The sequence below is a fragment of the Poecilia formosa genome, unplaced genomic scaffold (assembly GCF_000485575.1).
Source record: "Poecilia formosa unplaced genomic scaffold, Poecilia_formosa-5.1.2 Scaffold56, whole genome shotgun sequence".
Lineage (NCBI taxonomy): Eukaryota > Metazoa > Chordata > Actinopteri > Cyprinodontiformes > Poeciliidae > Poecilia > Poecilia formosa.
The window spans coordinates 119187-132345 of NW_006799995.1; the positions used below are offsets into that span (position 1 = coordinate 119187).

The window sequence follows — 13159 nt, forward strand, 5'->3', positions numbered from 1 at the left end:
TAGATGAGTGGCGTCTGTGATGATCCCTTTTCATCTCTCGCGACAGGCTCTTAATTGGATTTTAGGTCTGGACTTTGACTAGGCCGACCTCGCACATTGATACACTTTGATCTATAGAGTTCCGTTGTAGCTTGGATGCATGTTGAGGCTCAAATAGTTTTGACCGAACAGTGTCCCCATAGCATGATGCTGCCACCTCTGTTTTCAAATACACCTTTACAGTTTTCATATTTTCAAATGTGTCTTCACGTTGTTGTTTTCTATCACAATGTCCAAATAAAACACATTGAAGTCTACAGTTGAGATGCGACAAAAACTAAAATGCATTTCTACCTTTGCAAAGCCCTGTATAATCCACTAGACTCAGCAATGCGCTCACACGACATGACTACGTTGTTTTGAAATTCACTGAAACGTCGAATTTAAAATACTTAGCTGATGGGTGTTTGTTTTTTTTTTTTGTTGTTTTTTTTTTTATAGTTCCAGCCACCAAGCTGAACACCATCACCAAGTCGAACCTGGGCCAGTGCGTCAGCAAGTACGACCTGCTCGTCTGGTTCGAGATAAGCGAGCTGGAGCCGACCGGAGAGTGAGTGTGTCCCTTTGCACCGTTCCCACAGGGATGAATCCAGCCTCTAAAAATGCATGGAAGCCCATCCATAAAAGTCTAACCTGGTTTTGTCCCCACACAGGTACATCCCGGCTATCGTGGATCACAGTGCCGGATTGCCCTGCCACGGCACCTACCTTCTGCACCAGGTAAGGGTACAGCATTTGCCACTCCCCAAAACTCAGAAGATAAAGACTTGTCTATCTGTAATAATACTGACGTACAAGTTGTTTCTGTTGTCGTGGTTTTTATGCCGTAATCTTGATCTCCTTTCATCTTTTCTGCAGGGGATCCAGCGGAGGATCACAGTGACTCTTATACACGAGAAGGGCAGCGAGCTCCACTGGAAGGATGTTCGTGAGCTGGTTGTAGGTGAGCCATCCGTCCAAGAGCTTCACTCGATCCAATGGAAACTAGACGGTAACGCGGGGTAAAAAAAAGTGAGGGTAAACCCTTCAGAAGAGGATATACTGTGAATATACCACACACACCTATGGGAGGGGAAGAGAGGCTTCTGTTTTGCTTAAGGCAGCTTCTCTTTCTAAGCTTTTTATACACTGCAGCTGCCGCAGATGGACCAAATAATTACATTTCACATTTTTCACATGCAGCCTCTGGACTCTGACCAGATGCTTGTAGAGTTGTGTTTCTTATTTTATTGCTCACCAGAAGAAGTCTCAGTGACCGTATTGACGCGTCATGCCGTTGTATCTCCATCAGGTCGTATCAGGAACAAGGCCGAGGTGGACGACAGCGCAGCCGACGCCGTCCTGTCCCTGAACATCATTTCTGCCAAGAACATCAAGTCATCCCACAACACTAACAGGTACGTGGACTGGACTCTGAGAGCTACTTTGGCTCTGATGAACTCTAAACCTGACAATCCATCTGTTTGTTGTTGTTGCTGTTGTTGTTGTTGTGTAGGCTTTTCATGTTTTTGTGTTGAAAATATGTGAAAATGTTCTTGTCTTTATGGTTTCTGAGGGTAAAATGAATTCATTGCATGAGCTTTCTGTTTGTTTTTTATTTACAGTTGTTGATGTGCTTTATTGTTTCTGTTGCCTGACTCTTTGTGCTTCTCTTTTTATTCTTATTCTTTTATTCTTTTTATACTCTTTCCTCCTGCTGCTGCTGGACTCTTGATTGTCCTCAGGCTTTCTATTGATAAGGATATTGATAGGTACCATTCATCAGAGAGCATAAGGCCTTCAATGAAGGACCTTTATGTGTCTCTCTTAGAACCCGTAGACTCTTAGAAATAAGTTTAATAGATTTTCGGTTCCTAAGCCCCTTCCCTGCTTGTTGCATAAGATATGCCTTTGTTTCCATTACCATTCATTTCCTAAAACTCTCAAAATGTTGATGGACAAAGGCGATCTAAATGCAAATGCACCCTGATCAGCACTACTTTTATACATTTATAAGTTTGTGACTTTAGTATAAATAAAAGTCGTGAGCTGACCTACTGTCAGTTTGATTCAAGTTTTTTGTTTTGTTGACTACCCTAACATTCAGTAAGGTCACTTGTCTGTGGGTAAATGCTCCCCCTGCTGGTAGACAAGGATAAATGCAACCTCACCGAAAAGGAATTGGTTTGTAAAATGAATACGTATCAGTATATACAAAAAGGCAGCTTTACTTTTAGTTGCATCATGCTGAACTGTATTCTCAGTATGTTCCAGCTCCTACCTTGAGTCTTGTCTCCTCTTTGTGTCTTCTCTGTGTTTATCCTCGCATCCTGTCACGTTGAAAGTATGAGAAAGTTTCGTTTTCAGCCATCTAGACCTGTGCACATCCACACACCAGTTCTCTAGCCAAATCCCGACCTCCCATGTCACAACGAGAAACGCAACATCAAAAGTGTCTTTTTTTGAAACGAGACTTCCCAAAGCTCAACTCCTGTTGCTTTCCTATGTATATTTTTTTCCTTCAGAACGTTCTACCGTTTTGAAGCTGTGTGGGACAGCTCGCTGCACAACTCCCTCCTGCTGAATCGAGTCACTCCGTACGGAGAGAAGATCTACATGACTCTGTCTGCATATCTGGAGGTTTGTCTTTCCGCTCTGTCTCACGGCGATCTCACTGCGTCTCGGACGTTGGCTCACTCGCACCTCTGCTTTTCAGCTGGACCACTGCATCCAGCCCGCCATCATCACCAAAGACATCTGCATGGTGTTCTACTCCCGGGACGCCAAGATCTCCCCGCCGCGTTCTCTCAGGAACCTCTTTGGGAGTGGGTACTCCAAAACTCCTGACTGGTAAGCCTGCAGGTTGATGCACTTTGGTGCATCTATTAACACAGATGTATAACACTCCAATAAAAAAGCCAATCTGAGTTTTGAGGTTCTGTTTTGTGTACAACTTTAGCCTGCTGATTACAGTTTTGCTTTTTGACCGGGAGTGTAAAACATGATTTTACTGTTAGTGCAAAACTCTGACAGAGATATTTGAATTGATGTTTTACATTTTCATAGAATAAATGAAATGATTGACTGTAGTAATTGTAATCAGTGACATCTGTGTGTGTGTGTTCCCCTGAGAATGTGGACACTTCTCAGAGATTTACAGATTGCTACAAATATTTCTACATCCAGCATTTCCATTACTGAGGGAGAATGTTGCTGTAAAACATTCAGCCTTTCTGTTATTCTGGTCTGAAGCTTAAAAGTAGTTTTCACAAACAGCAGAAAACCAGATTCTTCCTCCTTTAATTCTTCTTGTGTATTAATTATTTTAAGTACTTCTCTGGTAGCTGCCTTTAAGACTTGTCTGTGGAGTAATAACTGCCACTTTGATAAGTGTGGTCTGTAAAGCCCCGGTTGCATTTAGGTACGGTGTGTTCATTGACCGCAAGTAGATCGTATTCTTTTGGGTTTTGACCGTACAATCATGCCAAGTCTGTTCAAGCTGAAATCAATCTCCAATTATTACCACGCGTCACACTCTTTTGGCTGAATTTTTCATTTAATAAATTTTTTTTTTTTTTTTTTTTTGCTGCTTTGTTACAGCAATCGCGTCACCGGCATCTATGAGCTCAGCCTGTGCAAGATGTCTGACACCGGAAGCCCTGGTAAACGAGGAGAAAACGATTTCAAAGAAACATCTGAATAGTTGCCATTATACCTTTTGTGTTGACAAGCCGGGTTCTCCTGCACAGGGATGCAGCGGAGGAGGAGGAAGGTTCTGGACACTTCCGTGGCCTACGTGCGAGGGGAGGAGAACCTGGCCGGATGGAGGCCCAGAGGGGACAGTTTGATCCTGGAGCACCAGTGGGAGCTGGAGAAACTCGAGCAGCTGCATGAGGTGGGAACTTGGAAATCAGATTTGACATTCACATATTAAAAAAATATGTTTCAAATCATTTTAAACTTACTCATAGGAAGGTTGTATGAACCAGTTGGTCAAAAAGATAAATAAAAAAACACTGGCAGGAATATTATATTGACCTTATGTGGAAGAGAACAAAGTTTTTTTTCGTCCAGCTCAAATTTAGCTGGACTATAAATTGTCCCAGTAATTATTGCAATACACGATAATGTCTCAGAGCAATGTTTTGAGTCCATTTTCAAGTAATATATTGATAATAGAATAATATTGCAACTTCAAAGACCAATTAACTTTAATCCTGTAAAGAGCACTTAACATTTAGGGTGCACCTATTGCAGTTTTCCATATGGTCGCCAATGACCAATATTTAAAAGGAAAAGTGATTTTTATTTTTATTTGTCTGAAATGTTTCCAAATATAGCAAAAAGTAATTACAAACGTGCAGACATGACCGTGGGTCTGTCAGTCAAACCTCTGTCATAGCAGAGCTGATTTTTAGACCTTTGCCAAAGTAGATAAAATCGGTGGATGTGATCGGCTCCACATGCAAGTATCGAATGATCGGCAATCTCCCAAAATTAAGGAAATCAGGGTCGATTTATCGGTGCACCCCTACTTAACGCTGCAACTAGGAGACATTTTAAATATCCAAAGTAAAACACAACACCTGAAATACTGAAAAACTGAAATATCAACCTATATACAACCAAAGCCATAAATAAATAAATGAATTATGAAGTTTCTGTGAAACAAAATTGCCCTTCAAAAAAATAATAATCATCACAATGGAAAATTGCCAAGCTCAGTTTAATTTATCATGCCGTTAATTGCAGTTAAGGCTCAGGTACCTTTCTCTGTCATGTTCTATTGCTGCTGTGAAAACATGCAGCTCAAATAACTCCTGATGATGTAAAGATAAAAGAACTCGTACCTCTCCTCAGGTGGAGAAGACCCGTCACCTCCTCCTACTGAGGGAGAAGCTGGGAGAGGCGCCTCCGGTGGGAACGGCTCCCACCGCCAAGTCCTTGAGCGAGTCTCTGTCCCCCAGCATGAGCTCGGGGACCCTGTCCACCTCCACCTCCATCTCCTCGCAGATCTCCAGCGCCACTTGCGAGAGCGCCATCACGCCCAGCGAGAGCAGCGGCTACGACTCGGCGGACATCGAGAGCCTGGTGGACCGCGAGAAGGAGCTCGCCTCCAAGGTGAGGAGAAATCCCGCACGCGGCAAGAAAGCACGCCAGCGATTTCTGAGCTCCCTGGAGCTGACGGATGTTGTGTTGCAGTGTCTGCGCCTGTTGACCCACACCTTCAACAGCGACTACAGCCAGGTGGTGAACAGCATCAGCGACTGCAAGGTGAGAAACGACTCGGATGTTTTCCTCGCTCCGGTCACGTTTGACTGGGTAAACACGCCTAACGTTTTGCCATCTTCTCCAGCTGTCTGACATCTCGCCCATCGGACGAGACCCATCGGTGACCAGCTTAAGCAGCGCCACCCTCACGCCGTCCTCCACCTGCCCCTCCCTGGCTGACTCCCGCTGCAGCTCCTTAGACCAAAAGTAACAATGTTCTCCTTGTATTGGTGCATTATTAGCCATGGAGGATGTGGATATTAGCTGTTTTGATATTTTTTTTTCCCCCTGCTAGTTTTAACATTTACAAAATGAATGTAAATAAAAACTATACACAGTTTGCATTTAAGATACAAAAAGAAACTTTCAAGTGGCATAGTTTTAGCTTCACCTGCTTCAAATTCTGTTAAAACAAAATCTCTTATCAGCTCCTTTTGCTATCTAATTATTAATTTGTGAATCCAAAACTTAATCAACACACTAGCCTTATTAAATGAAGCAGAAACAGCTGAGCTTTTCACATTTTTATGTTAAAATAAACACCAAAATGAAAACAACAATGAAACAGAATGCAATGCATTGCATTTTAGTTTCTTTATTCTTCTTACTTAAAAAATGAACTGAATTATTTGTTTATTTCCATCTTTTAATGTATTTTGAATAATGCATATAAAAAAGGTGTACATTAAAAATTGACAGAATGTTCTTTTTTTTAAAAATCTGTTTAAATGTCAGAATAATCGATACAATAGATTTACTAAAATAAAGCAAGTTTGATGGTCGTACAACAAGATCTTATAAAACAATTGGTTTCAACATAATGCATTACGAGTGCATTTAAATCATATGGTGGACAATTTTGACATTAACTTTTTTCTTTCTGTCTTAAAGGACCCCAGAGAACAACTCCCGTGCCTCCAGTCCTTCCTGCTCGGACTACGAGAACTTCCCGATGGTTCCCACTCTGGAGATGTCCTACCTTGCTCGGGCTGGAAAGAACGAGTTCTTAAACTTGGTGCCTGATATCGAGGAAATGAGGCCTGGGTTAGTAATAAATGATGGCGGCTCATCTGAAATGGTGTTGGATTGTCTGACCTGCATTAGTTGTATAGTAAAGGCGTTATATATATATATATATATATATATGTTTGCTTCATTTCAGGTCTGTGGTGTCTAAGAAAGGTTTCCTCAGCTTCATGGAGCCGCGCTCCAACACGTGGGTGAAGCACTTTGTGGTCGTTCGCCGCCCGTACGTCTTCATCTACAACAGCGACAAGGACCCGGTGGAGCGAGGCGTCCTCAACCTCTCCACGGCGCAGGTGGAATACAGCGAAGACCAGCAGGCCATGCTCAAGGTGCTCGTCTGTTTCGAATCAGAAGTTTAAATACACCCATAATAAATGTAAATGTCACATTAAGCTCAGGCTTTCATTGATCTGTTTGAGCTGCTGCTTTTTCCAGGGCGGATTGATTGTACAATATACAGCTTCTGTCATTTTTATGAACTAGAACCTTATTTTGCTGTGGATTTCCATCAATCAGGACCTCTTTAAACGTATCAGAATAAGTGTCCCTCTGTGGGTGGCAGAGAAACCTGATGCTTTTCACCCCCATCAACAAGTTTCTGGCACAATTTAATCTGGACTTTAGGCCTCTTCCTTTGGCAGGATCGGTTCATAAAACGTCTTGAAGCTTAGTGCTGCTTCAGTTTGCCTTTTGAGATTGTTACTTTGTCATAACACTCAGCCATATGTCCATATGTCAACCATCTGACCTGAACTGTGAACCTCAGATGTGAGACAAGTGATGTTCAGGAACAACTCAGAAATGTTCTGGAACACGAGCGTCGCCGGCGGTGAGCTTGGCGTCACGTCGACATGGACTGAGAAGAACCGAGGTAGAAAGAATTCTGGAACGGTCTTGATTGAAACCAACCAAGGATCTTTGCCAGAAAACCAGCCAACTCAAAGGAGTTCCGCTAGTTCTGATAAGAGTATTCAAATGTCCAGCCAGAATTATACTGTGAGCTTTTTGGTGGCGCCTAAAGGGGGCAGAGTGCTCTCTCAACTTTTCTTTCATTCAGCCAAATGCCAGTACACCCACTTCTTCTTTTGGAAAATCGTTGGCTTAAATCTAATTATTTAGTCTCTCCACCTCTGATGAAGCTGCGTCTCATGATGAATATTTGATGTTTGCAGACTCCCAACACGTTTGCGGTGTGCACAAAGCATCGAGGAATCCTTCTGCAGGCCAACAATGAGAAAGACATGAACGACTGGCTGTACGCCTTCAACCCTCTGCTGGCAGGGACGATAAGGTACTTCTATACTTTTGCGTGTGCCGTCTTCAGTTCCTCTTGAACGAATGCACCTTTGCCTCATCGCAACATGTCGTCCCCTCAGATCGAAGCTGGCGAGGAGGCGCAGCGGTCTGATGAAGAACTGAGCGGAGCGGAGGAACCCCCGTGGCTCTCGCTCTCTCTTTGATCAAACAAAGTGTTAACACTTATTAATCATTGTGAGTCTTAAAAGGTTTCCTCTTGTAAGTAGACTTGTGGCTTAAGTTTCTACTTTTCATGCGACTAAAAGTTTCAGCTCCTTTGAACTTTGCCTCCCCTCCCGTCCCTCCGGCACCCCGAGCTCCTCTTCTTCTCCTCCTCCCCCCCTCGGCTTTTTTGTGTTTAAAATTTTTACGACGGGTCTGGTTCTTTCCGCTTTGTCGTCATTCCTGAACTTCCTGACTTGTAGCATGTCGTAGTAGTCTCTACTTGTGTGTGCACGGCTCTCCAAAAAAAACTAATTTTCAGTTTGCCAATCATCTGTAAAAAAAAAAAAAAAAAAAAAAAAATAAAATCAGTGTTATTTGTCTCCCAAAATAAGTTTAATTTAACTTTTTGCCTTTTGGTTTTTGATAACGTGCTCAGATAAGAAGTGCAGCAGCAGCCCCNTTATCACTCTTTCCTCCTTTCTATTTCTTCTTCCATTTCTTCTTTCTCCTACATTCTTCTGAATTTTATAAAACCATCTTCCTGTTTTATCTTCATCCCACCTTTTTTGCCATACTTTCATCAGTTTCTCTTTAACAATACTCTTTCCTTCAGATTTACTTATTTTAACTGTAAAACTAATAGGATTTTGAATTGCCCTCTTTGCCATTTTATCTGCCCTCTCGTTTCCTTCTACCCCAATATGTGCTGGAACCCACACAAATATAACTATCAAACCCATGTTTTATATTCTAAATAATGTATGAAATATTTCTAATAAAATGTCCATCCTACTATCTGTTTGATTATTTTTTAAACTTAATAATGCAGAGCTTGAATATGAACATATTATTGTTTTAATGGTTTTATGTCTTCTACCCATTGTAAAGCCAATGATATTGCCAACATTTCTCCTGTGTATACTGATAACCCATCTGTAATTCGTTTTCCTATTTTTATATTGAATTCTGGTACTACAAACGCTATTCCTATTTTCCCAGTTATTTTTGACGCATCAGTATAAATTTGAATGTATTGATAATAATTATTTAAATATAATTGCACTGAATAACTATCTACAATGTATGATTTATCTTGTTTTTTTTTTCATTACTGACATATCTACTCTTGCTTCTGGTAGAATCCAGGGAGGTATAATTGATATTGGTGTTGTTTGCCTAATTTCTAAATTATTCATTTCAAAATTTTGTATTTTATTTTCAATTGTCCATCCAAAACTCCTCATTTATTTCTTTTCTTTTTCCCAACATGGATTTAAAATTTCCAGAGTTGGATGATCAACGTTACTGCCTTGCAAATTTAACCAATAATTAATTTCTAATTTTGTTCTTCTTAAATCTAATGGCATTTCTCCCATTTCTATTTCTAATGNAAAAAAAAAAAAAGTATTATCAGTGTTATTTGTCTCCCAAAATAAGTTTAATTTAACTTTTTGCCTTTTGGTTTTTGATAACGTGCTCAGATAAGAAGTGCAGCAGCAGCCCCCAGGAGAACACCAGGTTTGCTCCCTGAAAACAACTCAAATCGCAAAAAAAACCCAAAAAAAAAACAACAAAACAAAAAAAACAAAGTTAAAAATCTGCAAATATATCAAAGCAATCTCTTAGTTATGCTCTATTACTTACTATTAGTATTGCTTTCCTTTTTTTTTATTTTATTTTTAGCTAGTAGAGAATTGCGAAGCGAAACTTAAAATTACAAGCGAAATCCTGTCGAGCTCGGCACCGAATCATCCGTGATGCTTGGATCCCGCCTCTCAGCCTCTGTACATACACCAACTCCCAGGTAGTGCCAGTGTCAGTCCGTGCATTTGTGCAAACATAAAAAAATAAAAAAACTTGCTTACTGGATAAAAACAAGCAAAAATGTACAACTTTTGTACGGGTAGTTCCTGCAGGAGTACTTATTTTTCAGTTTGGTGTTCCACCGTAAGAAGGACGTGAGGGGGGGAGATACGGGAGAGAAATAAGAGAGAGAGAGAGAGAGAGAGAGAGAGAGAGAACAGCTCATTGCTTAAGACACTGCAATACTCAGATCCTATGGTAGGCTGTTCTTTCTGCTTCTACAGCTAACATAAACCCAAACTTTCTTACCCCACTGTGTGTGTGAAACTGTGTGTGTGAAAACTAAAGACGCGAGTAGAAGTGAAGAAGTTGCTGGGTTGCGAGAGTTAAATGAGGTGATGAAGCTGCTCTGGCACAGCCTGAGGAGGAGAAGGAGGAGGAGGATGATGATGATGAAATGTTCCCCTCATTGGGTAAAACCTCTAAAATGAAGTTTTGTCCATTTCAGCACCAACAAACATGACCACTTCTTCATTTTCCGTTCAGCTTCCTGAATTGAAACTTCTCCAACCCATCTCTTTTTTCCCCCCTTCTTTTTAAAATTTTTATTTCTCAAAGTTTGTTTTTTTATTTGAAATGTAAAAAAAAAAAAGGGCATTTACTTATTTTTATTTTTTTTAACCAGCATTTATTGGTGTTGCACTTTTTGTTTTTGCACATTAACTCTTATCTATAGCAAGGTCAGGTAACAGCAGGATTATATCCAAGCTTCAGGAACAAAAACGAGAGCACATATCAAAGCTACACTGGATGAAAAGATGAAAGGGACGATGCAGAGAGAGTTTTTTTTGTTAGTTTTTTTTTTGTTGGTGAGGATGTTTGCTTGGTGCCTCCGTCTCTGCGCAGAAGGGCGTAGTTAAACTCTGGCCTACCAACCAGCAGTTCGCCCGCTGACACGAGACCAGAAACGGAGGTGCCTGCGATAATTTAATCTCCGATCACAGGTCAGGAAACCTGCTGGTCAGGGAGTGCTTAAAGAACCCATCATAGGATATAAACCATGCATCTATGCATTCATTAGGAGATGGGGTGGGGGAGAGTGCTGCTTTTTCATATGGAAGGACATCAGAGCAAACATTTTCACCCCCAGTGGGTAATTTTCAGAAGTATATTATTATGGATTATGCGTTTATCGTTTAAAAAAATGTACATATTAGTTTGCAGCTCTTTGCACATATCAATAAAAGGTTCAACTAACTGATCAAGTGAAGTCTGTGCGGTTTAGTTGTTCTGCTCATAGTGAACCAAATGAAGGTTTGGCAGCCTGAACTGAGAGAGAGAGTTGAATGTAGGATTTAGGGTTTTTGTCTTTTCTCACCATTTCTTTAAAAGGGACCTAAGATGTGACCCACTGCACCTTTTTGTTTTTTTCCGCATGGAGGCGAGTTACATTAGTGCTTCCTCTTTACCAGAAAGCGGTTCACGCTTTCGTCTTTTGAAGAGATATTTGCTAACGACGCACTGTGGCCAGGTGTCTGAAATCTTAATAAAAGGTTATTTTTATTAGTTTATTTAATCTACTATCAGGGAATATAACACATCATAGCTATAGACTAAAATTATGATAGAACTCTTTAATGTGACTTTATTTCTTTTTTCCGTTGATGCCTTTCAAACAAAACTAGTCCTGATGTCTCCATCAGCCCCCCTCTGACAGTATCTTTGGGATTCGTGCATTAAGAAGAATAAAAGGACAAGACCTGAACATTTTACCGCTGTACATTATTCGTCAGACTGGTTTCATTTTCATACTTATTTTGTAAATATCTATGTTGTACGGAGCTTGAACTAAACTGTAAATATGTTTACTGTATTTGTAATAATTATAATCCATCCGCTGTATAGCATAGATGTGTCATGCAGATATCCTAACTCTGTGTACGGTAATCTTGCACCACCGAACTGTTTAGTGAATGAGGCAACAATAAAAAAAGAAAACTGCAAACTGCATTAGCAGAATGTGTGATGCCTGCTTTGTTTTTCTTTCTTTTTGTCAAGTTAAGTTTATTTGAACAGCACAGCTCAGCAACGATTAAGTTCAAATTTCTTTACATGATGACAAACGTAACACAAGAACCAATTATGAAACAAGCAACAAACAGTATTTTTGTCAAATGCCGTCATCAAAATAAAGAAAACGTCTTCATTCTCAGCTTTGCATTTTTCTGAGACAATAATAATTTACTAGAATTTATGACTGAAAGTGAGTAATGTGGGGAAAAAAATGGTAAACCAGAAAAATCTGCAAAGCTTACTCAGAAGTAGTTATAGTTGCCCTATATTGTTAAACTTGATGAAAGAGTGACCCATATCCTGAAAATAGTCACACAAAAAACTCCAAAATAGAAAACATTTAACCCTCCCAAAATAGGAATCTGAATTTATTTATTTTAATAAGGCTAACATTCAGATCAATGTTTCGGATCAATATTGATTTACAGATTCCTTTTCTACCTCAGACTGCAGAACTTTGTTTTATTAAGATATTGCATATAAAATATATATATATTGCATCCCTTAAATACTTGAAAACATGTTACGTTTGGCCATTGTAAAATCACTACTGGTACAATAATTTTCTGAAATTAGATTTTTTTTTTACATCTGAACTCTTCAACCTTACTTATCCTGTTCTCACAGTCTGGGTTAATCCAGAGCACAGTGAATGTTTTATGGTTGTTTATCTTTAAGTCTGGTGTAACAAAAGTATTACTGATTTCTGTGCACTTTCAGATGCTGTAAAACAAATTAATTTCTATGGTTAGCAAGATTTTATGTTTTTGCTGTGTGAACTACAGGTCCTGATTAACTCCACATGACCTTAAACATCAGCTGACGGAGCACTAGCCTCTTGTCATCTGATGTGCATTTAGCTGTGCTAATTGTAAAAAGTTATGTAATTTTCCTGTCCCCTATCAAATGTCGGTTCATTTTTACTTAAAAATGTTTCCATATTTCATCGAAATTCTTTTGAGACTCATTGTTCTGTTTCACAATAAAATACAAAAACAACAAATTATTTTTTACATTTGTAGCTTTGGAGGGTCATTTGATGAGATTTCATAACAACTTACTATAAAGACATAACATTGTCAGGTTATTAACAATAATGTAACATCTTATAAGAATATTTTACATTTTAAGTTGAGATTTAAAGGCACCCAGTGTGTCAGCTGTTTTACAGTTTTCTGGAAGTTTTCAGCAAACAAAGCTTCATTATTACACCTCGTCTTACCTTGGGTGACTCTTACGTTGATGTTAGCATAACGTTCCCCTTCCCTCATCATGAGACACTTCAGACCGTGTTGAAGCTTGTATCTTACAGTAAGTACAGTATAAATATTGTTACTGATTTATTAAGGAACACAATAAGACTCAGTAACCTGGTGAGGGTCACTGGGTAAACTTTTCGGCTCTTGTCTTCTTGCAGGCCCCTGATTAGCAGCTGTTGCATCAGAGCTCAGTGAAACCTCATGGAGGTGAAACTGTGACTCATCTGCATTAAAGAGGACAGACACTA

At 39.8% G+C, this 13159-nt stretch overlaps 1 protein-coding gene and 1 long non-coding RNA gene across 32 annotated transcripts in view; one reads left to right on the forward strand and one right to left on the reverse strand.

Moving 5' to 3' along the window:
• kif1b (kinesin family member 1B) overlaps positions 1-8122 on the forward strand; it is a 56036-nt gene extending 47914 nt beyond the window's left edge. For 22 of the 31 annotated variants that reach the window (XM_016672117.1, XM_016672116.1, XM_016672118.1 and 19 more), the window contains 16 exons: positions 481-589; positions 693-759; positions 898-982; positions 1331-1436; positions 1764-1790; positions 2544-2658; positions 2735-2868; positions 3619-3680; positions 3768-3913; positions 4879-5139; positions 5221-5292; positions 5375-5496; positions 6181-6333; positions 6452-6644; positions 7488-7606; positions 7692-8122. In XM_016672117.1, coding sequence (XP_016527603.1) covers positions 481-589; positions 693-759; positions 898-982; positions 1331-1436; positions 1764-1790; positions 2544-2658; positions 2735-2868; positions 3619-3680; positions 3768-3913; positions 4879-5139; positions 5221-5292; positions 5375-5496; positions 6181-6333; positions 6452-6644; positions 7488-7606; positions 7692-7734 — 1814 coding nt within the window. In that variant the 3' untranslated portion in view covers positions 7735-8122. The remainder of the gene's footprint in view (positions 1-480; positions 590-692; positions 760-897; positions 983-1330; positions 1437-1763; positions 1791-2543; positions 2659-2734; positions 2869-3618; positions 3681-3767; positions 3914-4878; positions 5140-5220; positions 5293-5374; positions 5497-6180; positions 6334-6451; positions 6645-7487; positions 7607-7691) is intronic. The other 9 variants (XM_016672122.1, XM_016672130.1, XM_016672133.1 and 6 more) reach the window with 1 other exon arrangement.
• Positions 7960-11606, reverse strand: LOC107836408 (uncharacterized). The gene is made up of 2 exons (XR_001662290.1): positions 9225-11606; positions 7960-8186 (listed from the first exon to the last, which is right to left on the reverse strand). It is a non-coding gene; the product is annotated as an uncharacterized LOC107836408 (long non-coding RNA).
• Positions 11607-13159: the final 1553 nt, after the last annotated feature.